This window comes from Apus apus, chromosome 4 (assembly GCF_020740795.1).
Source record: "Apus apus isolate bApuApu2 chromosome 4, bApuApu2.pri.cur, whole genome shotgun sequence".
In the NCBI taxonomy this organism is placed as follows: Eukaryota; Metazoa; Chordata; class Aves; order Apodiformes; family Apodidae; genus Apus; species Apus apus.
The window spans coordinates 99,347,802-99,375,527 of NC_067285.1; the positions used below are offsets into that span (position 1 = coordinate 99,347,802).

A 27,726-nucleotide genomic window follows, 5' to 3' on the forward strand; every position below is an offset into this window, starting at 1 on the left:
GTTTTAAGATTTCTTAGTCTTGAATTAATTACTTGGCTTATGTCTTAAGATATACTCTTTGATATTGAAACAAGTTTTGATCATTATATTTTTTTAGAACAAAAGTTTTCTTATTTCCATGGTAATTTTTGCCCAGAGGATGCTTATATAAAATGTTCATTTCTTTCCTTCAAAGAGTCTTAGAGAATAATTTGATGGGACTAACTAATCAGAGTATTATTAAGACATTTTAGATCTTAACGCCTTGCTTTTTTGTTCACACCAATACTAAGAAGTTGCTAATATATAGAATTTTTTTGTTTGCCTTATTGATGCAGGCATCAAAAATTGAATAGAATTAATTTTCTTCATGAAGTTGTTACATCACAGTAAAGCTGATTATAAGAGCCTTAAGTGTAGCCTAAGAGAAAATAAGTATGTATGTTGATGTTGTAATTTTTCCTTGAATAAATTAGGACTTCAAGTTTTTCATGCTGAATTTCCCCAAGCTTGCAGTTTATCTGTGGTAGCTGATTTTTTTTTTTTAATTGTTGCTCGCATTTGCATTATTAGTAGTATTTTATATGTGTAGTGCTTTTAGATGCATAGTTTAGAATGTTCTGATTAGAGCAAATGCTAGTCTAGTTGTATGAGAAGATAGTTTAAACGATAGTCTTAGGTTTAAATGTTTGTACGTGGGTGATGCTTAACGTAGGCACTAGGTGGCAGTCTTATTGTGCTGTTAATGTTGAGCTGTGCCTCCGACTTTAATTACGTTCAGTTTTCTTAGCTGTGCAAAAAAATATGACAGTTATTTAGTTTTAACCTGATGACAAGTCAAATTTTGTGCCTATTTGTAAATACATGAACGGATGCTACTGCTAAAATACTAAAATTGGATTAATGGCTTTTAACCTATATTTTGGGTCTTAATAATTTTGTTTAAAAGGCATTCTTCCTCGCTTATAAACTCAGCTTTGCTTTTGACAAACAATTTTTCTGCTCTTCTGAAATGGCAGTTAAAAATTTTAAATGCCAGTTGCTGGTTTTAAATATTGCTCAGTGTACCAAAGAAAGCAATATTGAAAGTACCATACACACACACACACACACACCTGCAATATTAAAGCATAGTCTGCTTGCTTGACAGTATTTTTAGTGCATGAGTCAGGATAGAATCCAGTTTAACCTATCCACCTTGACTACATTAACTTTGAAGTGTTATCAGGTAAGATGCAGTAAAACTGAGTTAAACTTGAGTGAAGAAGGCTTTGTTTTTATAACAGCTCCTGAAGCAGTTTCCTTTGTCACTATTTGTTCAGATGTTTATGGAATTTATTTCCCTAGAATCTCTTTACTTGTTCACTACTTGACGCTTTATCTCTTTCATTGACATTTTAAAGTTTGTGGCTTTTAATTGAAAGGTTCACAATTGATGTTTATAGTCTGTAACTGGAACTTCTTTAGATTTAATTATTCTTATTTCCAAATGTTCAGAACCTGCACATTGCTTCTGGGGGATGTTTATTGTTTTTCTAGTTAGGCTGATTTGATTTGTTATGTCAAAAAAAGATCTGGGATTTTCTTACTGCTCAGGAAATGTATTTTTATGTGTTTGTAAGAAAATAAAGTTCAACAGGTAAAACATCTGTAATTACAAAAGGTGCTTACAAAGCAGGTGGCTGTTTATTTTTAGCTTGCTCTTTCTTGCAAATGTCAAGTAAGTGTTGAGAGACATGACTAGTTGTTAGTTGGACCTGCCACATCATATTCCATTCTGTGTAGTAAATAAAAGTGCTCCTCCCTTCATCTTGACTTTTTCCTCAACATCTCAGTGAAGTGATTGAGCAGTGAGTGTTCCGTCTCCCTTCCAGAGTGGTCTTCAGTTCATTTACTTCCTCATAACTCTTTCTTCTCTTTTCAATGTAGAGAAGGGTTACATTAGCCATTATTTCTTTAAAACAGTCTACACATTCTATGTAAGATGGGCTAATTCCGGGTTATGGAATTGTGTGCAGTGCTTAAATGTAGGGAGAACGCTTTATAGCCTCTCCTGCATGCTTTAATACTGCGTTTTACAGAGGTCTGGAAGGGAACAAAGAATAATGTATCTTAAATAAATTTGTTTCCTTTTTTTTGCCTAGACAGTGTCAGTGCTTCTGTTTGACTGCTAAGTCATCATTCCTCATCACTTGATCCCTTTTGGATAAATTTAGTTCTGTTTAATTGTCAGAGCTACATTGGTGTTAACATAGCTATTTTAGAGAGATTCTAAACTTTGAAAACTTCAGTCGGAAGAATCCAAGATTCTGACACTGAGATAAAATAAACTGCTGGTTAAATTGCTGTGATCAAACTGGCAGAGACTGAATCATCAGGCTGTGGTGGTTTTGGCAGGTGCAACTTCATTGCTGCTATGCTCGGTAAATAGTAGGGTGTTTTAAAAAAATAGTTAACAAATGCCTCACAAAATTAAATTACATCTTCCAAAATTACAAAAAAAAAATCCAGAAATTATCTGTGCTCTATATTCTTCCAAGTAACAGAAAGAAGTTACCTAAATTATTCTCTTTGAATTTTATAAATTACTCTCATTTTATTAAAATACTCTGTGACAACATAAAAGCACATCAAATCAGAGGTAGAGAGAGAAGTGGACCTGATGGAGTTCTCTTCAGAGTTACAGTCCTTGATGATAGGTTCCTGAAACTAACTCTAGCTGTTTTGTTTTATGATTCAGACACTTTTTTTTTTTTAATTTATCCCTCAGACCAACAGATTCCGGGCAGATTAATATCTCTGCTTGCTTTAAAACACTTGTATTGAGATAACTTTTTGTTCTTCTTGAAAACATGTTGCACACCAATAAAAACTCCTGTGAGAATGTAGAAAAGCTCTTTGGCATTATTTTTAAAAAGACCATCTTAAGAGAGCTAAAATATCATGTTAGTGAAACTCTTGATGGGACTCCCAGTGTAATTATTCTTAAAGGCATTTTACATCTTGTCCACAAAGCAAGTAAGGACTTGTTACAAAAATGAGCCTTTTTTCCCCCCCCCCCCCTCCAAATTTTAGTTTTCTCAAGAAAATACAGAAGTGGATTTTGAATTTTCTTATATGTGAGAATAGAGTGACAAGATCTTTATGCTTACTCCATGTGGAAATAGATGATGATTGTAAATGTGTCGTTTTTTTTCTTTTACTCTTCTCACTCCTCCCTGAAAGAAATAAGTAAGTGTAAGTCCTGTCAGCAATAACATCATTAACTTCAATTGTATTATATGTACCTCTTAAAATTCCTATAGCCCTGCCCTGTGTAACCAGAGATTTATGCTTTTCAGTAGGAAATAAAAGAAACCACCTCAGAAAGAAAACTGCAAACAAACCAAAACAAATACCCTGGCATTCTTATTATGGACATTATTTCTTTGTTCATATTAGGAGGTTATGAAATTTGAACCTCTGTTGCACGCTTACACCCTAGCCTATTTTTTCATTAAGGGCTATAGTTGTTAAAACACACAAACTTCCTCCTTATCTGGTTAAGTTCATTAAGAAAGTAGTGAGCCCATTCACCAAAGTGTGTGGCTTTCTACCAACCAGAAAAAGGCAGGTGCATTCAGTATTTTCTATAGAAAAATCTCAGATCAAATACTCCTTTCTCCTTTCCACAGCAGTGCATAGTGTAGCAACATTACAAACTTCTCTTTCTTTCTTTCTTGTAAATCAGACCGAAGGGAAGAGCACTTTCACTTCCTTTATAGGATGGAATGTGGTGTCACAGGGATTCCTCCTTGGTGAGTAAATCCTGATTTTCTTTTTCCTTCTGTGCTGTCAACCAAATTCACACATCTACTTGTAATCAGTAAAAAGACTGATTACAAATTAATAGTATAGTTAAATTGACTTCAAAGGAGAAACCAACACTTAGTTTTAATAACCGACACATTAAATTGACTTAGTGTATATGGTAGGTATATATTCATATGTAACTTTGCATCACTGTAGAAATAGGTTGTGATCTTAATAGATTTAAAACATTTTTTACATAGAACTGTGGAGCAGTTCAGCTGAATTTAAAGTCAGATATCATGGAAAAGTTATAGCCCCTGCTTTCCTTTAGTACCTTAAACTTTTTAATGTGTATTCTAAGTAAAGCTTCAGTCAGGTTCATAGCTGTCTTTTAGTGTGTACATCAAAGAGGTTTTTTTGTAATGCTTAACAAATTCTGGGGAGTTCTGAAAGATATCTTAGTACTTCAGCAAATTTTCATTTACTGACTTCAGTTATAGTTGATTCTGTTAACTAGAAAACCAAAATAGTAATGAAAGCTAATTCTAGTTGTCACTTATTTGAAACCTTATTTTTTTATTTATTTTGAGACAGCTTTCACCGAGGCCTAACAGCAAGGTTGGTTTTGTTTCATTCTTAGCATGGTCTCGTGCAGTGTTGTGTGCATGTACAAGCTTTTTATTGCTTAAGAAATGAAATGCCATCTAATCGTGGCAAACTTGGCTCTCATCTTAAATTTCTTCATTTGGGACATTTTTATCAGCATTTAGTCTGTGGATCTCACATTTTTGCAACAGTGAACTAACTGTAGCTCTTTTTAAAGTCTCAAAGTTGCTATTAGATTTTATCAAAATACCTTTTCTTCCTGAAGCCAAATTTTATTCCATACTTCAGCATAACTGTAGGAAAATATTACCAATAAATCATTTTGTACATTTTGAAAATTTTTAGTATATAACGATATGGGCAAGTATGCCCTTCAGATACATTTGTTTGGGTTTTGTTTTCCCTGACATCTTTACTTAGTATGTTAGCAGGAAAATATCCCCTTCTGTGTTAATCTGATCCTGTTAATCCTTCATGTAAGATTAGATATTTATAATATTACAGTTCATTAATGAAGTATACATTGAAGGATTAAGACTTTGATCAAGACTAAATATCTACATGTAAAGGAAAATCCCACAGTTCAGTTACCATGCAGGTGGAAAAAGAAAAAGATATCTAAAAACTTTAAATAGACCTCCATTTCAATAACTGACCTAAATTACTAGTTGTTAATCAACCTCAGTGGTTGTCTGACTATTGCTATGTTTTAATATGTAATAAATAATAGCCTCAGTGCTGAAACACTTTTTCAATGCCTTATTAGCTATATAAAGGAAAATATTTTTTTAATAGTGTGAAGTACAATAACAGAAATAAGACTGTTATCTTAAGAGTTTATAAATATGTGTGTAGCTGGTTTAGTTCATTATTTTAAGGGTAATATAGCCATCTAAAGCATTAGTGCAATTATAGTATATTTATATCTTTAACTTACTGTATCTGTGACATACTGGAAATTTTGTCTCTTCTAACTACAAAGGAGTAATTGTTTAGAGCAACATAAATTATTTGGATGAGACTATACTAAAAGAACCAATTAAAAATTGCAGTAAACTGTAAAATTAAACAAGAAAATTGTATTGAATCTGAAGAAAAAGGAAGAAAACCCCAAACTAAAACCAAAACAACAGTCAAAACCCAAACAATTTTACAGTCTCACTAGTGATGAATTGAGGAGCACCAGAAAGCCTGAAAAACAAAAGATGCTGTTTGATAGCATATGAGCGTGCAGAGAGTGCTTATGTGTCAGGTACTAAAGTAATTAAGTACTCAGACAAGTATACTCATGTACCAGGTTACTTTGTGTACAATGTATTTGTATACAACACATTATTTTGCAATGGCAGTTGCTGAAACGCATGCCATAAATGACTGTAGTGAGACTTTTTTCGACCTACTGTATCAACTATTCCCGTTTGTCCTGGAGTGCATTTAGTGTTCCAAATGGTTTAAATTCAAAGGCTGATCTTGCTTTTTTTTGGAAGTCAGTCACTTAAGCAAACTTGTGTATTAGCTACTTGTGATTTGTAATGTGTTAAAGCCAAATGTCAGTAAACTGACTTTTTTTTTTTTAATAATGCTTTGCTTAATGCAAAGTAATTTTAACTGTACAGCTGTTAGAACAAAAAAAGGATTGGTGAGATGCTGAAAGCCTTGAGCTGGTTTGGATCTTTAATAATGGTGGTTTATGAGATGTGAAAGTTTGTTAAAGGAGTAGCCGCTGCCTGAGCATTCATACACCTTTCATGGATTTGCACAAACACATTCTTGCTCTTGGGCATGCTTCATCCTTCTTCAGGCTTGACCCTTGGTTTCCTGCAGCAGAGGCTCAGACATCAGATCTTATAAAAGAAATAATTTAATTGAAAGTTACAGCAGCAGAGTCAGCTCAAGCTGAGTGCCTCCAGAGGGGGGATCCCGAACAAAGAAATGCCTGCGCAATTATACTCTTGTGAACTATACATCTCTCCTTCACACACAGTTCATTTGCTTTTCATGTGTCTTTTACTCCAATGTTGGGTGTTTTTGTCTGAGGACTTCTGACACCTTATTAGATTCTTATTCTGAGTCCAGGTAGTGAGATGGTTGACTGCTCTTACCTTGTTGATTTGTAGTCTCTGCTGGTGGTTGCAGCCTCCTTATCTTCTGGTTTAGACTTCTTTTGCACCTGCGCTCGTTAGCAGAACATGGGGAACTGAAATCTCTCCAGTTTAAAATAAAATTAGCAACTACCAAAACATCAGTCTGGTATAATTTTTCTCATGCTAAAAAGACAAAACACAGTACTGTACCAGCTACTAGGAAGGTTACTGAGATTAATTGTTGTGGCCTAAGGCTTCAGCAAATCTAGCTATTCATGCTAAGTAAGTGTAGAGCTAGGCAACCAGCATAAATCACATAATATTATAACCCTGAGTAACTTATTGTAATCAAAACTTACACTAGTATCTCTCAACAAGATGTCCTTTAAATTATGTTCAGCTGTGGAATCAGCCAGATTGTGAAACAATTCGCGTAACTTCATTTCTGGAATGCAGTAGGATATTGGAGGAACTTAATCTTGGAAAAAGTCTCTTGAGATACTATCTTTTAAGAGCAGAGTTCAATAAAGCCAGGGAAGTGTTAGTATTTAATTCACTTCTGCAGCATCACTCTATTCCTAGGGTAGCTTTAAAGGAAAGACAACTGTGTTCTACAGGAGGATTATACTGCTGCTGTTTTGTAACAAGTGGTTAAATATAAAATAAGATACGTTCTTTATGGTTCTCTTTTTCTCACTCGTGAGGAAAAACACCCGTAACTAATTTTCTTGTGAAATCTTTCCCTCTGTAATCTGCCACACTTCTTGCACAACTGTAAAAATACAAAGTCTTTTGAAATTAGCTTTTGAAGTTTCAGCTTTTCGTATCTCTATTCAATGCTTTCTAGAGTTGCACAGTAGCTTAGTATTATCTGGTTCTTACCTCTTGGCTCCCTACTTTCAAATGACATTGAAAGTATTATCATCGTTACGCTATATATTTCTTGTTTATTTCTAGACCCTTGTGTAGTTGTCATAGCTTGACTGATAACAGCTTTTTTCATTGGATTTTTTCAGATTCTTTAGTACTCATAGTGTGGATGAATATAGTGTTATGAATTTGTATGTGATATTAATCACAAGGTTGGATTACTTAGTGTTCACGATTGTTCTATAAGTACTATACAGTGTTGGAGACTAAGTAGAAACATACATTGAGAAAAATTAATGCAGAATATGTATGTAATAGGTGGGCTGAGACTTTTTATGACAGGTATAAAAATCACATCAACCTGTGTGTATTTGTATGTATGAAACAGTTTAATGTGAAGGATAGGGATTGTTCGTGGCAAATCTCACTGAGCACTGACTACATCATAACTGCAGGCTTTGCAATTCTGTGTATTTGCCAAAAGGTGGCAAATTATTAGACTTAATCCATTTACTTGATTTCCTTGTCTTTTAAGGAAGTAATTATCCCTATCCCATACTATATTCAGAGCCACACCTCAAAATCTTTTTGTGTTATTAGCCAGAGTGGAAAAGTATTCTGCTACAATGAAGGTGATTTTGTGGATTTATGCAGTAGTCATGGTTAATCTCTCTCTTTTGGTAACATGTTCGTTGTAGACCATAGATTACTTACCTAGTCAACATGAAAGGGCCTTTCTTAAGAGTACAATGAAAAAAAACTTAAATATATTTAGTCTTTTCACTTTCTAGAAAGTTTTCCTTACTCAGCCTTTGCAATAATCCCTTTTACTGACTAGGGATTGGAGATGCTGACAGCTCTTCTGTCATCAAACTAAGCAAATTGAAACTGTGAGGATATTTCGTGAGTTCTAAAGATGTGTTTTGAAGTTGTCACTGTCGGTTTCACTTCTCATGTAGATGAGAAGCGCATGAAGTTATTGCACAAATTTCAGTAAACATTAAGAGTATATTTTTAGTTAAGACATCATAAAAAAGGGTGTTTGCTGCAGTTTTTTCTAGGTATACAGACTACTGAGAAACTAAATCCAAGTCACTTTGAGAGGTTAAGTTCTCTAAAAACATGTGGATGTAGTTGGTTCTAAGGAAGGTTCATTCCTGTGAGGTATAGCAAGTGTACTTGATCTGATCCTTTTGAGCAGGCTTTGAATTGAACAGTAGTGATGTTCAGTTTTCCTGTACACAGCTTGTTCTCAAAATATCTTAATCTTTCCTGTGTTATGTCCTGCTGTGTGCAAGTTTGGATGTACCTTCGTATGGTATTATTCTCATGAGTTAGTTTTCAGAGTTGAGACCACCTTTAGAAGTGCAGTTGTGCTCTTGATTGTGTGTAATCTGTTTTAAAAATCTGCATTCCCCTGTAATGGTTGCTGTATGCTTTTACATGGGCTTTTCCTGAGCTAGTTTTTTACTCAAGTGAGTACAGTCAATACTAATGAAAATCAACACAAGCAGAGGAGTGATAGGGTTAACAGCAGAGAATAACTTCAATTTATGGTAGTACTGGTGGTTGAGCATCTTTGATGTTACTTGTAAGCCAGAAAAGCTTTACTATTGTAAATTTCAGTCTGTATTGATTTGTGGATATCAAAGCATTTTCCTGTGAGAATGTTTCTGGACTGCTTCAGAAACTTCAGAAACAGTTTCTGCTTACTAGTACATTTCAACAAGACACCCTCTCATCATAAAAATTGGTACCTTGCCAAACTCTTAAAACCTAGACCTGTCTTTTGCTAGACAGGTTTTCTCTACCAGGTACTCACTACTTCTCTAATGATAGGTTAGGTGTTGGCTGAAAGAATGAAGATGCTAATTTTCTGAGTAACAAATTTGGATTCTCTTTTACATGCGTTAAGACTTGGCATTTCTGTTGTGGAGTAATAATACCTTTAACACTTTATCTCAATCTATATTGTGGAGGATGAGTGTTGGCTGGGAAACTTGTGCTGAAATGACTCTTGAGTAAGCTTCAAAAATTAAAGTAGGTTGCAGAAAAGAAACATACTGTGTTACTCAACGTATGCGTGGCAATGATAAGTATAATCATGGGCTTACTTAACTGTTTCAATATATGGTAGTATATTTAAATAACAATTTAATTCAGATGTAGTTAAATAGGGCAATAAACTTTCAACGTGTAATTTTGCAAGTTGGAGAGAGTTCTTTTTTTGTGTGTGTCATACAAGGGCTTAGTTATAGGATCTTTAAGCAGCAGGGAAATACTGAATGTGCTGAAAAATGGACACTGAGTTTTCTTTTAAGTTTTTTGATTGATGTTTTCAGGTAAAACTCAGTTTTTGGGGAGGAAGAAAATTCACTGAGGCTGTTTGTCAAGGACTTAGACTGAAATAAAATATGCTATGGTTGCAGTTACTGGATGACTTCTAACAGCAAGAATATGTCTCTTTGAGTGAGAAAACCACTCTAAGCAGTTCTGGTGTGCTGGACCAGGTTAAGTTCTATTATTCAGAATATAATTACTTTTAATACAGATTATGCAATAAAAAGTATGTTATAAAAGAAGCAGTTGCTCTCTGTTCAAAGTGTGGTACTGTAAATCTGAGAGTTCTGGAAAGTTTCTCACTCATAATCCTAGAATGAGCGTGATTGTTCTAGAATGACATTGTGGTTCCACGGGTGTTAAAATGCATGAATGCTGTCTTCAGGGCTTTTTTTTTTTTTGAATGGAAGACAACAAAGAAACCCACAGTATAACACTCTAGCTCTGGTTTTATATTTAAATAGAATGTATCAGCTAGTTCGGATTTTTTACTTGTCTGCAGGGTCTGTAGAATGTCTGCACTCCCAGAGGTCATAAGGAACTGTTAGGATGGTTTTGGTTTGTTTTTTTTTTTAATATTACAAATTTCTATCAACTTACTTAACTTTTTTTAAAGAGTCTATCAGTTGTGGGGAACATTGTCTAATCTCTGGATAACCTAGTGATTTAAGAATGCAGAAAATGGAAATTCCTAAGTTGCATTTTGCTAATTAGTTCCAATGTCTGTGGAACATTAACTTCTGCAGAAGTTTTTCAGTGCATATTAAAAATAAATACATATATTATTAAAAATGGATAAATTATTTCTGTTTAATTATCAAATAACCTTTCTATTTAATTTTAATGCTTTTTAAATGCTTTGAATCCTATTAATGCTAAACTAAGTAAATAGACAAGTAAATACTGTCTTGCTGTTTCATTATGCTTATGGCTGCTATCGTGGCAATTGAAGTAAAGCTATTTTCTTCCTGTAGTTTTAGTTTATAGGATGAAATTGTGTAATGATTCATTTAGTTTTCTGGGCTACTTGTGGGGCTCTAGATAGAAAACTGCATTGGTTCAATATTTATATTTACTGCTGCAGCACCTAGAGCTAAAAGAAGATACCGAATTGCTTTTAGAACCTGTTCCTCAGCATCTGGCTCATTATACTGAGGTTGAAGATAATGTCTTAATTTCTTTCTCTGGGTTATAGCAAATATGGTTTATGTAACTGAGGAAATCCAAATGATAAGTAGAATTGGCTGGAAGAGAGGGGCTAAGTTAAAAACCAGATGGCATGCATGCGAAAGGTTCTTAACAAGTGGGAGCTCTTACCCAACAAATAAGAGTATTTTAACTAAATGCATGTCACACATAAGACAATTTGATCCTGGTCGGAAGTGATCTGTAAGTATATATTATGATTATGATGGTTTTTTGTGTTGGATTGAGGAGCAGAGACACTGATAAGCTAACTTAAAATATATCCTGGATGAACAGCTTCTGTAAATTTCTACTGACTTGGTAACATTTGTATTTTGTGGGTATATGACATTTAGTGGAATTTTTGCCCTTTGTATTTCAGTGATAGACGTTTGCTACAACCTGCTCAGGTATGTGACATTCTCAAAGGAGTTATATTGATCATCTGCTACTTCATGATGCACTATGTTGACTACTCTATGATGTATCATCTGATAAGGGGACAGTCTGTCATAAAGCTCTACATCATCTATAACATGCTTGAGGTAAGAATGTTCACATCAGAATATCAAGCATGCTTTTTTCAAACTATCTAAAATACTGCATTAAAGTATTTGTACTTAAAATATGGCTCATTTTTTGTTCTCCCAAGTGTGTACACACATGATATAAGAAGCCTAGATGCAGTGAAACAGACAAATTTGTGAAAAATAAGGCTTGTTGATACTGTTTCGTATTGCCTAGTTCCTGGAGCTTATTAATTCATTTAGTTGAATGAAAATTGAGAACTGAAAGTGGGAGAAGAAATATCTTGATCCAAGATGCTAATAGTGAAATGAGTGAGGTTTTGAACTCAGAGTAGAAACTTTTGATTAAAAATAGTGATGAGATTATGAGTGAGAGCAGACAAATATGGTAGAAGACATGGAATTTTGTTTTTAATTCTTCTTTATGGAAGTATAGCTTAATCATTGTATACAAAGGCTCATGTTACTGCTTAACCTGTCTCAGTCCTGGCTAGCAGACAAAAACCTGAGTGCATAAACAGTAAGTTGAATGAATATAGTGAAACAAGAAAAGGAAGTTCTATTTTGAGAAGTAAGAAAAAGAGAAATTCTGGGGGAAAAAATTTTGTTATTACAATTTTTAATTGCACTTCTGTGATCAGTGATTCATGAAGTTAATAATGTTTTCATAGCTACAATCTTATCTCCATCCTGCAAATATAGGACATATTAGCAATATAACCTCTTAAAAGTACTCAATCAGAGCTTTGTACACAGGAGATAGTCCACTAGGATTCTGGGATCTCTGAACAACATATTAATCCTTCCTTGTTTGAACATCTGTTGTGCCTTTGTTTGAAAACTGCTAAAACAGGGCTCTTTGTGCAAAATCTGAATATTGTGTCCAGAGACGTTTGTTCTTTCCTCATGAAGTATGAAAATACTGCATAAGGAACACACTCTGTTATCCTACATGAAATAAATAACAGACAAGCCAACTTAGTTGTTTTTTGGTACGATTTTGTTTCCTTTTATTTTAGATTTGCTGAAAACTGTACAAGTATTAAATTGGCACTGAGCTACTATGTGGATTTCAGCTGTGTTGGGAATTACTCATCCATATATAGTTCCATAATCCATGAGAGATGATCACTTAATAAATCCATGTGCTCAAACCAGTAATTTATCTTTATTTCAAGACTACTTCAAGTCACTTCTCTTAAACTGAGAAAATACAGCACTATGTGCTTACCACATAATTTGAAGAGAGACTGCAGTATTTGCTGTGAATTGGAAGCCATGTTCTGTTCCATCTTGAATGAAGATTTGAGTTTCTTTGCTGAATTTGGCAGAACCAGAAGTGTCAACTCAGAAGTCCTGCCTGAGTTTTGGGTTTGTTTTTTAAGAAAGGGGGAAGTCTCTTACCACTCATAGTTATTAAAAAAGTTACATTGGACTTTGATATTAGAAATGGTATTTAATTTCCATGGTGTCTCATGAAACCCAGTGTGCCAAGTGAGGGGCATATTTTTTTAAGGGACTTTTTAACTGTGGTAGGTTGCAGCCACAGTATTGGCAGAAAATGTGGAATCCCACTGAAAGGCTTGGTTGATAGTCAGCTTTCAACAGTTGGAATATTGGCTTGTTTGGACTATTTGGAATTTGGTTATAACTTTTTGCTACTAATGCAAGCAAGGCTTTTCAGGGAACTGTTAAATGTGGGGGGGTTTAAGTAACTTTACATTTTCACAAATCTTAAAAATAGGAAGGTTTTTCAGTTTAGTTAAATCACTGCGCAACAGAGATGTTTACAATGTCCTAATGTTTTCGGCTGTTGGAAAGTCCAGGGAATATTGTCCTGGACAGGTGTGAGAAATGCAAAATCTTCAAATTATGTGCTGAATGCTCCAGATAGCCTAAGGGGAGCATTCAGCACATTTGGCTTAAATGACACTTTTCTTTTTTTAGATTCAGAATCACCGGCTCCTGCTCCTTGTGAAGCCCCAATGTGCGTTACGCTGGTGACAGCGCTCACCATGGAATTCTGCTGGAGCCTGGAGCCGGCATGTAGGGTTTAGGTAAGTCATACTTGGAGAAGCAAGCAACAATATTGTGTGGTGGGTTTTAATATTTTCTGACCTTGCAGCTAATAAACAAAGACTGCTTAAATAAAAAGGAAAGCAAAGCCAACATTTTATCTATTAAAACCCTCACAATATTGTGAACAAAACTTACCAAACCCTAAGCATTCTGTACTTGGTGTTACTACACAAAGTGTGATTACTTAATGGGTCGTCACAATGAGCAGGAACCACATAATGTGAACCACCTTAATTTATGAAACTTAAAAGCCGAAAACAATACCACTGTAAATATCTCTCAAACCTGATGAGTTTTTGATCTTCAGATTTATGATAATTCATCAGGTCATGATTTTGTTAATTTTATTTCTTCAGTGATCCTTGAAGAGTAGTACAGTTCACTTGACACATCCACTAATCAGTCTTCATATTTTAGGAAACTTCAATAAATGTTGGCTTGAATAAGTTAAAGTATGCATCTTTACCTTTAGTACTCTTAACAAAGCCAGGAAATTTTCCCGAATCTGAGTTTACTTATGCTGTCCCAAGAGTTTGTTTTCTAGATACTTGATGTTTGTAGTTACATTTTGCACCTGGTTGTGTATTGCTACATGTTGTTTTAGCATGTCTTAAATGGTCTTGAAAGACCATAAGACATTTTTGAAGTGCTGTTTTTGTTGTCCTGTGCAGCTTAGTTTTAAAATCACTGAACTGTAGTACAGATCTTCAGTAGTTTTACGTGCTTGCTGATGATGAAGTATTGAGAATGGATGGAATGCTGTATGACCTTTCCTTCTGTGGTGTTACTAGTGAATTACAAGCTCAGGCTGGGGAAGAACTGTTCATAAGGACGTATAATGATAGGGCAGGGGGTAATAGTTTCAAGCTAGAAAATGGTAGATTTAGGTTGGACATTAGGAAAGATTTCTTTAATATGAAAGTGGTGGATCACTGAAACAGGTTGCCTAGAGAGGTGGTGTAGGCCCCATCGCTGGAGACATTCAGTGTCAGGCTTGATGGAGCTCTGAGCAGCCTGTTCAAGTGTGAGATGTCCCTGCTTAGTGTAGGGGGGTTGGACTAGATGACCTTTAGAGGTCCCTTCCAACCCAATACATTCTGTGATTCTGTGATTGTATGATCACTGTCCATGTTTTACCTGTCGTTAGAATTAGGGTTTTTTCCTATTTGTGCTTATATTCTTTGGTTACACTTCACATATTTGTATTTTTTTCAAACTAATTTTCCCTTTTTGGTAGCTTTTCTAGTCCCTCTCAATCACTTTGTGTTGTGTTACAGTACTTCCAATTTTGAATTCTGCTTTATGCAGACATTTGTACTGATATATTTTTTCAAAGATGTAAGGAAACAGTACAGCCCAATCTAATTTCTGTCCGTTTTGTATCTGTAAGCTCATGTTGTTCCCTATCACACATTTTAAATAAACTTTTTGTTATTTCCCCCCTTATTAAACACAGAAGGCTGGGGAAAGCACATTTAGAATAGTTTGACACAACATGCATGTTGCTTTATCAAAGACTGAAGTTTGAACTGTGCTTGGATATCTTCTAAGAAAGCATGTAAATTAGCATTACATGGTTATATATTGTAAATACCATTGAAAATAGGATAGTAAATTTGAGAGGAAAAGTAAGCTACTGAATATACAAAAGGAACAATACCACTTTGAAATCCAGAATGTAAATTGAATGAGCAAGAGTGATAGATATGTGAAACTCTTTTTTAGGTTGAATGGCATTTAGGGTGGTGTATCCAAGTGTTGGAGAGAAAAATATTGCTTTAAGGCAGTAAAAAAATCATTTTGTTCAGGTGGCGGATCGTCTGTTTTCTTCATTTGGACAAGATATTTTGGATGCTCTTTATTGGACAGCTACAGAACCTAAGGAGAGAAAAAGAGCTCACATAGGTGTGATTCCTCACTTCTTCATGGCAGTGCTGTATGTCTGTATCCTTTTTCTTCAATAAGTTGCAAAATTTTATAAATTAAATCACACAGTATTTGCTCTGCATTATTTTAATATATCTGAAAATCTGATAGTATTCCTAAATCAGTGGGTTTTTATTTTCAAAGACTGCCAGTACTACAGGTTTTTAAAAGGAATTAAAAAAACTGGAATAAAAAAACCCTTTATAATAGTATACTGCTCCAGTAGTAGACTGCTTTTTTTAATACCTAATGTGTAGTAAAGTTAAAACCAGTAATTGCATAGTTGATGGAAGTTTTGATTTCTGATTAGTATTTTAGTATTTTGGGTCACAGGGTCTTGAAGACAGGGAGGTTTTGTTATTTAATGGAGTTATTATTCTGTAGGTTATTTCGTTTACAAACACCTAGCTTGAAAACACTTTCTTGAAATGGAGTAAACTCATGCATATTGAGGATGCAAATGAGTTCCATGTGAAGTAACCTTACAGTGAACTGATGAAAATTATCTCTAAAGAGATAAGTAGACAAATAGATGTGGTGAAGAATTTAGAATTCTTGTACTTTCCCCTGTTTATTCTGAAATCTTTAGGCTAATTCTGAATCTTCCTTTATTTCCAGTTTTTTTTTTTTTCCTTGAGGTTGTATTGCTTTTTCTCTTGACAAATGTCATTGGGCTCTTTTAGAACAAGAAAAATGAACATAATTGTTACATACTACAAAGCACTGTGGGTACATGATGTAGGTTTGAGTACTGTCTTGCTGTAAATCTAGTTGATAGGGAGATAAAAAGCATTTTTATAAAACTTTGGAAGCAAAACAGAAACTCTGAGTTTTGGTGCTGTTCAGTACTGTTGTGCAGAAAAATTATTTCCAAGTATGCTTCCTTAACCCTGCTGTCCAGTCCTGCATGCTATTCTTATAATGGTCCAAGCAACAACCCTTAATGTGGCCTTCAACTCCCACAATAAATCACTGCTTACCATCATGATGTCAAATAATGTAAGTATGTAGCTTTATTATATAACTACCTTAGTTTTTTTCAGCATCCTTTCTTTGTATATCATATCTGTTTGCATATTATTTGATTGTCTGATTTGTTTATATCAGGTTTCTTATCAATAAAAACTAACTGTTTTTTAAAATTGCAGTTTGTTGAAATAAAAGGAAGTGTTTTCAAGAAGTTTGAGAAGAACAATCTTTTTCAGATGTCAAATAGCGGTATGTATAGTTGTGCTGATGAGAAAATGTGGGGGGTTAATTTTTTAAAACTTATTAATTTATTTACTGTTACTGATAAAACAGCTTTACTTCGGTGAATTTGAGTGTTGTGACTTCAGTTCCTCATCTCCCCTATTATTGTTTGGTTCAGTGTGGTGGAACTGGGATTTCACTTCCAGGAACACTGTTTTTCCTTAAATGGCTATATTTTTATTTGAGATGCTAAAACAACCTATTGGCTATGTGCTAAAGTTATTACTAAATTGGAGTTTAAGATGTAAGTTATGGTATTCAAAATATGCATGTTTCAAAGACACTGAAGTCTTCTGTGCTGTCTTGCCAGTGATCTCAGAATGCAGCCTGTTTGGGAGTTTTGAGGTTGGATCTTAAAATACTTCTTCCCCCCACCCCAGATTAATGTAACAAAGTAGCTGGCTTAGAATAAATATTGGAGATGGCTGTAACTTTTGACATGCTAGTATGATAATAGTAAAGGGTCCCAGGAAATAAGTTGTGCTTCTGACACTTCCTAACTGTGTTGCTGCTGAGTATGAAATTTGAGAACTCTTACTCGGTGTTTCCCCTGAGGAAAAGCTGTTAACAGCTGTCCTTTGAGGAAGGTTCTTTCTAATGCTGGTATCAGCCATCTGAAATATCTGTTGAATTCCTGTTTTCAAAACTAGTAGGAGAGATTGCACTTCAAGGTTGTACTAGAGCTTTTCTTGTAGTATTTTCTCATCTTTGAACACATGCATTTCTGTTACTTTATGCATATGATTTTTTTAGTCAATGCTATTTATACAGATAAGCAAACAGAATGTGTTTTTGCATTCCAACTCCTAGTTTTTTAAACCAGAAAATTCAAATGTTCAATGGGTTAAAAAAATTGTAGCTGCTCATTTAGAAACAGATTCTTTGGATTTTTTTCTATCAAGAGTTAAACTTCCAGTAGGATTGCTTCAGGTTTTGAATTCTGGCTTATTGATGCGATTATTTTGTTTTTTTTAAATTCAACTGCAAACTAAATGATATTACATGCAAATGTTAAACAGCAATTGTTTTATGATGCTTTGGGTGAAAGGCTGTTTACATAACGTCTTAAATATATCATGAAACAGAAAAATTAGCACTACATTTTAATCTACCTCATAGAAGGTCTTAAACAAAAAAAAAAAATCTTTCCAGCCAGGTTGATAAGGTGTATATTCTTTGCTAGTAGTATGTATTTTTTCATTCCAAGATTGAAATACATAACATTTTTTAAATTAAATGTATTTGACTTTACAGTGAGAACATCTAAAAGTGCTGTTTACTAAAATATTTGTGGAAAACACAGATGAGTTTCGTGAAGTTTTCTCTCCTGAATCACAATACTGGCAGAAAATAGTTAAAAGTATGCATCTAGGTTTCCTACTGAAAGAGAAGGCCTCTTCCTTGATTTTAAAGTTGAAATATATGAAGGACTGTTATTGGAAAAGGCTACATTTTGCCTGCATAAAAGTCATCTGCAGTAGTATGCTTGAAAAAAAGTATATCAATATTTTATTGTTCAACATTATTACTGGAGACCCATAATAGCAATATCAGGTCTCCCTTTATCACTTGGTGGAAAAAGTGATGCCATTTATTATACCATGTGGGGGTGGAAGCAGGTGAATACATACATAGATGAGTGCACAAAACAATAATTTATTCCCTTTAAACAGATAACTTTTCCTGGAACACTTCTCCGTATGGTTATAAATAGTGTTTTTCCTCTCCTAGATAATAACATAGACGGGTTTTTAGGAGAGATTTTCGCCTCTTTTGAACTTGAACCAATTTATTGCATCACAGCTTCAGTAAGGATGGATCAGTATTGTTTCAGTTAATGCATTCTGGTAACTATCCTGTACATGTTTTATTTCCTGCAGCTGAAGTGGTAGTGCCCCTTGCACTGGCATGCTGTGCCAATGCTATATCCTACCCTTGGAACTGAGGCTAGTCTGGTCCTGTGGACTGAGCTTCCACTTAGCCTTTGGAGTGCCTTGTGCACCCTAGAACACCTTATGCGTAAGCTGCATTTCTGGACTGAACTAAACTGCCAAAATAAAACACTATCTTTAGATTCCCTTTTATATTTCCCACTTTTCAGTTTCTTCCAGCTCTTTTCTCAGGTCTGCAGTCTCTGCTGTAGGGCAACAGTGGCAACAGTAGCTGATTAAGCCTAGACAGACTTAACGGATGCCCCACTTTTTATGGGGCTCTGCTCAAAATATTACCATTGTCTCAAACACGTGGTTAAATTCACTGAAAAGGTACTGATTAGTACATAGAAGCTAAATATACTAATTCTTGGGGGGAAGAATGTCTATTTTGGACGTATCCAAGGAATTTGTAATGAATGGTGAACCTCCCTTACTTAATGTGGTAATCAAAAGGAAGGTATGAACTAGCAGAAGAGTAAGATATCAGTGACCTCAAGAGTAGATGTCATGATTAAGGGAAGTTGCTACAAATGGAATAAAAGCATGAAAATATTTAAATATTTACAATTTAAATAGCATCTTCTCTTTTTGAAATAGCTGTAAGCTAAGATTGTAGGGTTCAGGATTAGTGGATGAGGAGACCAAAATTAAAAAGAGAAGCTCTTCTAAAAGCTCAGCGTGCTGCCTTCCTTTATGCTTTTAAGTGGCTTATTCTAATTTCAAGCTGTGCTCTAAGTTTTTCACAAAACCCAATTGTATGTCAAATGAAGCACATTAGGTACAGTGCATTACATTATTTGATTCAGTTGGTTGTTTGGCCAGATTATTCCTTGTTTTTGTGGCTCTGTGATGGACTCTTCCAAGCAGTTCCCTGGCCTTCTTTAACTGAGTGGCCCAGAACTGGATGCGATATTCCAGATGCGGCCTCTCCAAGGCAGAATAGAGGAGGAGGAGAACCTCCCTTGACCTACTAACCACACCTTTTCTAATACACCCCAGGATGCCATTGGCCTTCTTGGCTACAAGGGCACATTGCTGGTTCATGGTTATCTTTCTGTCCACCAGGACCTCCAAGGTCCCTTTCTCCTACACTGCTTTCCAGCAGGTCAGCCCCCAACCTGTACTGGTTGTTCTTCCCCAGATGCAAGACTCTACACTTGCCCTTGTTGAATTTCATCAAGTTTCTCCCTGCCCAACTCTCCAGCCTGTCTAGGTCTCGCTGAATGGCAGCACAGCCTTCAGGTGTGTCAGCCACTCCTCCCAGTTTAGTGTCATCAGCAAACTTGCTGAGGGCACACTCTGTTCCCTCATCCAGGTTGTTGATGAAAATACTGAATAGTACCAGTCCCAGTACTGACCCCTGAGGGACTCCACTAGTCACAGACCTCCAACTAGATTTTGTCCCATTGACCACAACTCTCTGACTTCCTTTCAACCAGTTCATGATCCACCTCAGCACCTGAACATCAGGAGCATTTCCAACTATACATTTCTACAGTTTTTTCCATATTTTTTAAAAGTTATTATACCCTCTGAAACATTGGCAGTGAAACTTAAGGTGTTTATTGTCGTCGGTTCTTCAAACTATATGTCTCAATTTTCTAGAAAAATTTATAGAAGAGTAGAATGTGTTATTAATTTGGGCATAGAGTTCCATTTGAATTTCAGTGGCAGGCTTGATGTGAGACAAAGTGATTTTAAATCTCTTTGCTATGTGCAGTCAATCCTTTTTTGGGCTTTACTTCACAGAACCTATAGAAAAAGTACATCTTGCTTTTCTCCCCTGTTGGGTTTATGGCAGCATGCATATTACCAGCTTTGAAATAAATATTTACCACCTCTTTTCATATGACAGCCCCCATAGGCACATATGCCTTATCTTAATGAAAAAAGGTATATTGTGGTTAAACACATGACCACTAAATTCTGATATACGAAGTCTTGGAATGTCCGATTCTTCCTTTCCCTTTTCAGTTTCCTTTAAAATATATATTTTGGCATATTTAAAATATTTGATCATATATAGTAATTTTCACCACAAGTGGATGCACGGAAGCATAAGCAAATTCAGCGTCATCTTTCAAAATAGTCTAAAGTATGTGTGTATGGGGAGTTTATAGTATGATGTGTGGCCAAACTTCTGGGCTAGTGCTGTCAGAATTTAAGCATGGTATTAGAATGCAGTCTATGCGGGGTATGTGCTGATAAGGGACCAGTCAGGAAGTTAAGTGTATTTGAATTAGTGGTAGATGTCAGTTCTTCAACACTGAAGAGCATTAACTGCAAGAAAGTAAACTTGATCAAGTGCTTGTGGAGGCAGCAGAAAACTGTTTAAAATGTCCTCAGCCTGTTGTTTTGTCTGCTTTATAATGGAAAGAGTTATTAAAGCTATACTGTATTCTAACCGCAAAACAGTTTGTGATATGCATATCACCAACGCTTTGTGGGCTGTGTTTGAAACCAAGTTGAAATGGCTTATATCAATGTTACTAAGGATTGTTATGATGAAGAATGAAGATAAGAGTTCCTTTTTTCTTCCCATTTTACTTTGTCATGCTAAAGCAGCATAGAGACATTTCCTTTTGACAGTCTCTGTAACTAGACACAAACGTTGATGACTTGTTCACTGTTTCCCTTGATTCACAAGTATAGTGATTAACTTTCTCTTTGCTTTTCTTTGAGAACATGATGTCCGTAAGTGTGAATCTAGGGATGTAGCCTCACTTATTCTTTAGTTTACCACATAATCTAAGAATTTGCAGTGCATGATACAGGAATTTCCCCTCACTGATTAAAAAAAAAAATACATGTAGACATACAACATCAAACAAACTCATAATAAATAATGAAACATTATTGGTGCATATTTTGTATTCTGAAATTTTAATTGGTATTTAGGAGTGAGTACAATTGGTAGTATTGATGTCCTGAAATCTTTTTTGCCCTTGTCCATGCAGGTGAGAAATGAAACAAATTTCTGAGTCATTTGGGTTTTCCTTTTGATGTTGCTATAAAATATGCTTTATCTTTTGCTTGCATCTGACAGTTGGTTAATAAGAGGGGCGAGGATGAAGAAGACCAGCCACACTCATTCTGTCACTCCTTGAACAGCTGTTGAACTGCCTTGAACAGCTGTGGCAGCCAAGATAACAGATTAGCAGTGAGGCCAGTGAGAACAGGAAAAATAAGCAGAGGGGAAAAATAGGTGTCAGTCTGTCATTCAGCCTCAGAAATTAGTGGGCGAAAATGTTTATTATTGTAACATAAGAGCAAATTTAAGGCAGAAAATGTTCCTTCTCAATTTAATACTGTCAAGTGGTGAGCTAACATACTGAGCAGGTAATAAATGTCTGAAGGATTGGCTTGATGTATTTGAGCCTGAGAATTTCTGTCTGTACAGGCCTCCCTGGGATCTGAAGCACTGAAGATGGGGTCTCTGTGTTGCCTTATGCATTGCTTGCTAATGGTGTGTCATGGCAATGTGCAAGTATGCAGTGTGGGAAATACCAAGATGAAACTTCCTGAAATTTTGGGCAAAAGTCTGAAAACTCAGTGATCACTTTCAAGTCACTAATGGCTGTGATAGAAAATATAGCTGAAGGAATACTAGACTGCACATTAGTTCATTGTTGACACTGCCAAGGGATACATCCTAACTAGATTTATTAGAAAATACTGTGTTCCAGTAATTTGGGCAGTATTTGGTGCATTCAGGAGTGTAGAAAAACCTATTTTACTTCTTAAACTGTTTTGGCAAGAAACCAAGAAATTAAGGCTAGGAATCCACATATGTCCTGTTTTTTCTGGTATTTAAATTTATGTTACCTTGTTTTTTCCTGCATATGTATGCCACTTGTTCTGTTTTGGAAACCTGTGGTTCCTCTGACCTGTCCCTGGCTCATACTAAGAGACAAATTTATGTATTTAAAAATGTGCCTTTTAAATGTATGCATGCAATCTCATTGTGGAATTCTGTGTGCTTTTTTTGTTCTCATCTGCTGGAGGAGTTTTCTTTTTGCTTCCTTCCTTCAGGCTTGCCAGTATTTTGAAACCTCTTTTTTAAAATGAGGGATAATATTATACTATAATATAGTAACTGCAACCATGAACATTGTTGTTGGTCTGTAGTCAGTTAGAGATGATGGAGGCTGCTGACACAGCCAGTCAGGTATGTTTTTCTCAATCCTTGTCCATTCTTCTAAATATTTCTGGTTTTTATGTCCTAATTTTCTTTTAATTTTGACTAAAATCAGTAGGTAGAACCCCATGGAATATTTGAGGTGCTTAAGGAAATTAACCCTTTGGATTTGGAGATGACTTGTCAAAGAAATTGCTGTCAAGATTATTAACAAGTTATAGTTCTGTCTTCTAAAAAGACTTCTTAGCACTTTTAGTTGGTGACATTACATTTTAGGTATTACCCCATTATTCAATAATACAATTTGAAGGGTTTTTTTAGTATGTTAAAAAAGGTGATGCTTCCTGAAGCAAACTGTGTGGGTTGTTTATGGAGAAAGGGAAACAAAGTAGAAAAAAAGATCTTGCCTATCCAGGGAGGGCAAGTTATAGGACTCCATCCTTTGTGTTATAGTTCTTACAGTTTTTATAACTGAGGTGATGTATCTTTTAAGATGGCACTCTGAAAGACAAGTAGGGAACCTTGTAAATAAAGTGGAATAGTCCTCCTGAAACAATTGTCTGCTTTTCCTACTGGTGGGCCTGGTATATAGCAAGTTGGGTATGTGATCTGTAGAAAATGAAATTTGCCTTGCTAGTAACTTGAAGTGACAGTTGTATTGTCTCCATTTTAGCACCAGGAGGTGCTGGTTCTTTTTGAATCCCACAAGAAATGCACAAACTTTCTCAAGAAACATTACTATTTTATTAACGTATTAGAAAAGTTCATAGAAAGTCACAACTTAATTCCGTTCTCATGCTGGGTACCCTGCGTTGATGCAGCATTGGACAGACCTCCAGTCAGGCCACAGCACACTGCAGAGCTCTGTCTGTGGTGAGCTTCCTGATGTTCCCTTCCCTTAAATCCATATTTTATGGAAACGATTGCCTAATCCATCACTTAGTTAAGTGATTAGTAGATATCTATGTATGCAAATAAATGTTTCTTTGGAGTTGATAGTTTGGTGTGGTGTTTCGTTGTGTTTTTTTAACTAGATATAAAAGAGAGGTTCACCAATTACGTGCTGCTACTAATTGTATGTCTAAGAAATATGGAACAGTTCTCATGGAATCCAGGTGAGTAAACTAGTAGAAAAATCAAATATAAAATGACAAATTCCTGTGCTATCAACAGCTGTATCTTTTGCTTCTTTCCTCAAACTGAAGGATGAGGGTAACCAGGAGACACTTAACTGAGGAATCTTATCTTGTTGAATACCTTAGATTCTCATTTTTCTATTTCTGGCTTTCATGTAATGATGACTCTATCCTTTCTGCGAGAAGTATATGCTGTTATGCCATAAAAGTACATAGTTATGTTTCAAACAGTGTTTTTAATTATTTCTTCCCAGCACTTCCCTTGGAGTACATTGAGGATGAAGGATCTCCTAGAGAATTTTGTATTGTGAAGCTAGGGAATTGAAATTTGATACAGCATTAGGTGAAAGTTTCCATTAAACATTTAATACTGATTTTACTTAGGATTTTAATACCATATTAAATAAATATTGAGTAAAACTTGGATTTTATTGAAGCTTTGTTTTTGTAATTTTGAACCCTGATCTGTGTGGTGTATTTTGCTTGATTGTTTACTAGTCTACCTAAATTTTACCTTAAGCATCTAAAACCAGAGATGCTCTATTACTCATACATACTGAACATCTACTGTCTAGTAAGTGCAAACATTGTCTTCCTAGTACAGTTTCTAAAACAGCAGTAGAATAAGCAGGAACTTGCATACTACATGCTGAGTGGTGATTTTAAAGTTACAGACTTTTTAGTCTCTTGAGGATTTTTCACTGTTGAGCAAAAGTGTTAACTGTTATTTTATATTCTGATGTCAAATTAAATGACCTAACTTGTTTCTTCCCAACCCTTCAGATCATCTTTGGGTGTTATTCCCGGATGTTTGCATGGTGGTTGCTTCAGAAATTGCAGTGGATATTGTGAAACATGCCTTTATAACAAAATTCAATGACATCACAGCAGATGTAGGTATCCTATTTGGAATGCTGAGTGCTATTTTAAGTTGTAGTTTATTTTGCTAAAATTTTGTAAATATTAAAATATATTGCAGTGCAAAAAACATCATTTTCATATATAAGATACAATTTGGGAAAGCTTGCTAACTTCTTGATACAATATACTTCTGATGACCTTTATACTCTGGAACAAACACCTCTGCTTCTGAATTAGTAATTGCAAATCCATAAATTACTGGAAATTTTGTGTGACAGTTCACACAATAACTACAGTTCATTATCAAGATCATTTTATGAAATGATCCCTGGTTAAATTGACAGAAGATGACTTGCTCTACAGTCTAGATAGAACTTGTAAGTTAAAACTCAGAATTTAGGACAGATACTGTGAGGCTTGTGAATTTCAGTTCTTGCATGTCTGTTAAAGGGTGGAATCTGAAATCAGATATATATTTTTCCACTGTCCCTGGAACACTAATATGAAATAGATTATCTGTAAGTTTCCAATTCCTGAAATTACTTAGGCCATATTTATTGTGCAGTCCTTCTTTTAAAGTAGTAGATGAGGTTACTTCTGTTGTGGTGTGGCGTGATGCAGTAGCCATTTGGTTTGCATGTTGTGTGAATTCAAATGCACTTGATAAATGTGTGAAGTTAGCATTTTTTCACTATTAAAACCACTTTTCAGGAAATGAGATCAGAACTTGGAAGTGCTATCATTTTCAGCATCTCTAAAGAAACTACATTTGTGCAGTGCAGAAGCAAGTTTAATGGGTGTACTTAATAAGCTCCCTTATGCCAGAGGCATTTATGCATGCCCTACTTTCATATAGAGTGTGTGGAAAAGAGCAATAATGAAGTCATGATAGCCAAAAATGTAGCATGCTTCAGTGTGCTGAAACAGCTGGAGGATGGGGGTAGTGAGCAACAACTTTGCAAGGTTTGTTTAACAAACTTAGTATTATTTGTATGATATACTAAAGATTTATGGTTGCTAGGTCAGACTTTTTCAGAAGTTTTAAACACCTGCAGTGCCAGTTGCCCTGTCACTTGCCCTTAAAACAGATGCTTTTCTGTTGTGGTATGCAGAAGTGTTTTAAAGAGAAATAAAAGCTTAATTCATCTTCTGATAAAATTTGTGTATATATAAGTAAGCTCTTGCATCTGTTTAATTTGATTCCAGTGCTACCTTTCATGTAGTTTAAAGCAAATTTTGAACCATAGGAAAAAAGTAAACATTATTTCTCTTACTTTGCGTTTCTGATGATCCTTAAATTTCATAAGTTCTTTAGAAAGTCTTGTTCAATTCCTAAACCAGCACGGTGGTGTTGATTTGTTGTACATACAGACAAGTTAGGGTACTGCAGAAATACGGACTTATGTATTAAAGGGTACAATCAGACCTCAAAAAAACTTCAGCCTCCCTCAGTGCACAAGTGTTTATAATATTTTTATAGAAGCATTTTATTAGTGTCTCTGTTGCTTCTATAAAGTGGGATATAACAAATTATTCACACCTCCAATGTGCTGGATTTTTTCCAGGTCTACAGTGAATACAGAGCCAGTCTTGCATTTGACCTTGTTAGCAGTCGACAGAAAAATGTAAGCCTGAAAATACAGCATTTTATTGTATTAACTAACAGAATTGTTATGGGAGGGGATATTGGAACAAATATATACAGAACTGTTTCACTCCTATAGCGTTGAAATTCTACTCTGCTTTTTTTAATAAGAGAAAATACTTTTTTGGTTATTTATATTCTTATTTTTATCCAGTTGAGCAGGTCAGTTCAGGCTTTATTTAATATGTTGTTGAGAAGTAAGATGCTTAACAAGATATTCTTCAGATAGTTTTAAACTACTGTTGTTTTTGCTTTATTTTAACTGTGTTGTATCAAAAGACAGCATTCATTAGGAATTTGTTACCATGCACAGGTGTATAGGAAAGTTTGCACCATGCATATTGTGGGCATGGATATTTACAGAATGCAAAGACTGTTTTTCATGAGTACTGTACTTTTCCTGGATGAGTCTCTTAAGTATTAGTGACTGCTCTGGATGAGGACTTTAACTATTGAATTAACTTTTTCATAACAATTTATGTTGTTTTCCTGGGGATGTTTAACAACTGCATGTGTGCATGCCTGCAGGGCTGTGACATTAGTGGTGTCACTGAGGTGTGGTGCGATGACTCCTATGACTGGAGTGTGGGGATGGTTGGGTATAAGCTCTTTAGGAAGGACAGGCAGGGCAGAAGAGGGGAGGTGTCACCCTCTACATCAGTGACCCGCTAGAGTCCATGCAGCTCCACCTGGGGATGGAGGAGGAGTTGACTTAAACCTTATGGGTCAAGGTTAAAGGGAAGACAGGGTCAGGAGACAGCATAGTGTGGGTCTGCTACAGGCTGCCAGACCAGGATGGCCAAGCAAATAAGGCCCTCTACAGGCTGATAGGTGCTGCCTTGTGATCACAGGCCTTGGTCCTCATGGGGGATTTCAGCCACCCCGATACCTGCTGGAGGGACAACACAGCAAAGCCCCAGCAATCCAGGAAGTTGCTGGAGTGTGATGACAGCTTCCTCCTCCAATGGTAGAGGAACGAACAAGAAAAAGTGCTTTGCTAGACTCTGTTCTCACCAACAGAGATTGGCTGGTTGATGATGTAAGACTTAATGGGAGACTAGGCTGTTGCAGCCATGACACGGTCAAATTCAGGATCCATAGGGCAGCAAGGAAGGAGCAAAGCAAGCTCACTACCCTTGATTTCAAGAGAACAGATTTTGGTCTCTTCAAGGATCTGCTTGGTAGGGTACCATGGGACAAAGCCCTGAAGAAGAGGGGAGCCCAGGAAGGCTGGTCCTTATTTAAGGATCATCTCCTCCATGCCCAGGAGCTATGTACCCCAATGAAGAGGAAGGCAGGCAGGAGAGCCAGGAGGCCTGTATGTATGAGCAAGGAGCTTTTGGACACTGTTAAATGTAAAAAAAAAGGTATAC

The 27,726-nt window shown here is 35.6% G+C and overlaps 1 protein-coding gene across 4 annotated transcripts in view; it reads left to right on the top strand.

Annotated features, from left to right (window-relative positions):
• TAPT1 (transmembrane anterior posterior transformation 1) overlaps positions 1-27,726 on the top strand; it is a 49,298-nt gene that overhangs the window by 9,647 nt on the left and 11,925 nt on the right. For 3 of the 4 annotated variants that reach the window (XM_051620091.1, XM_051620093.1, XM_051620094.1), the window contains 8 exons: positions 4,366-4,389; positions 11,239-11,401; positions 15,271-15,406; positions 16,290-16,387; positions 16,537-16,606; positions 23,746-23,826; positions 24,631-24,740; positions 26,274-26,333. In XM_051620091.1, coding sequence (XP_051476051.1) covers positions 4,366-4,389; positions 11,239-11,401; positions 15,271-15,406; positions 16,290-16,387; positions 16,537-16,606; positions 23,746-23,826; positions 24,631-24,740; positions 26,274-26,333 — 742 coding nt within the window. The remainder of the gene's footprint in view (positions 1-4,365; positions 4,390-11,238; positions 11,402-15,270; positions 15,407-16,289; positions 16,388-16,536; positions 16,607-23,745; positions 23,827-24,630; positions 24,741-26,273; positions 26,334-27,726) is intronic. The other variant, XM_051620092.1, reaches the window with a different exon arrangement.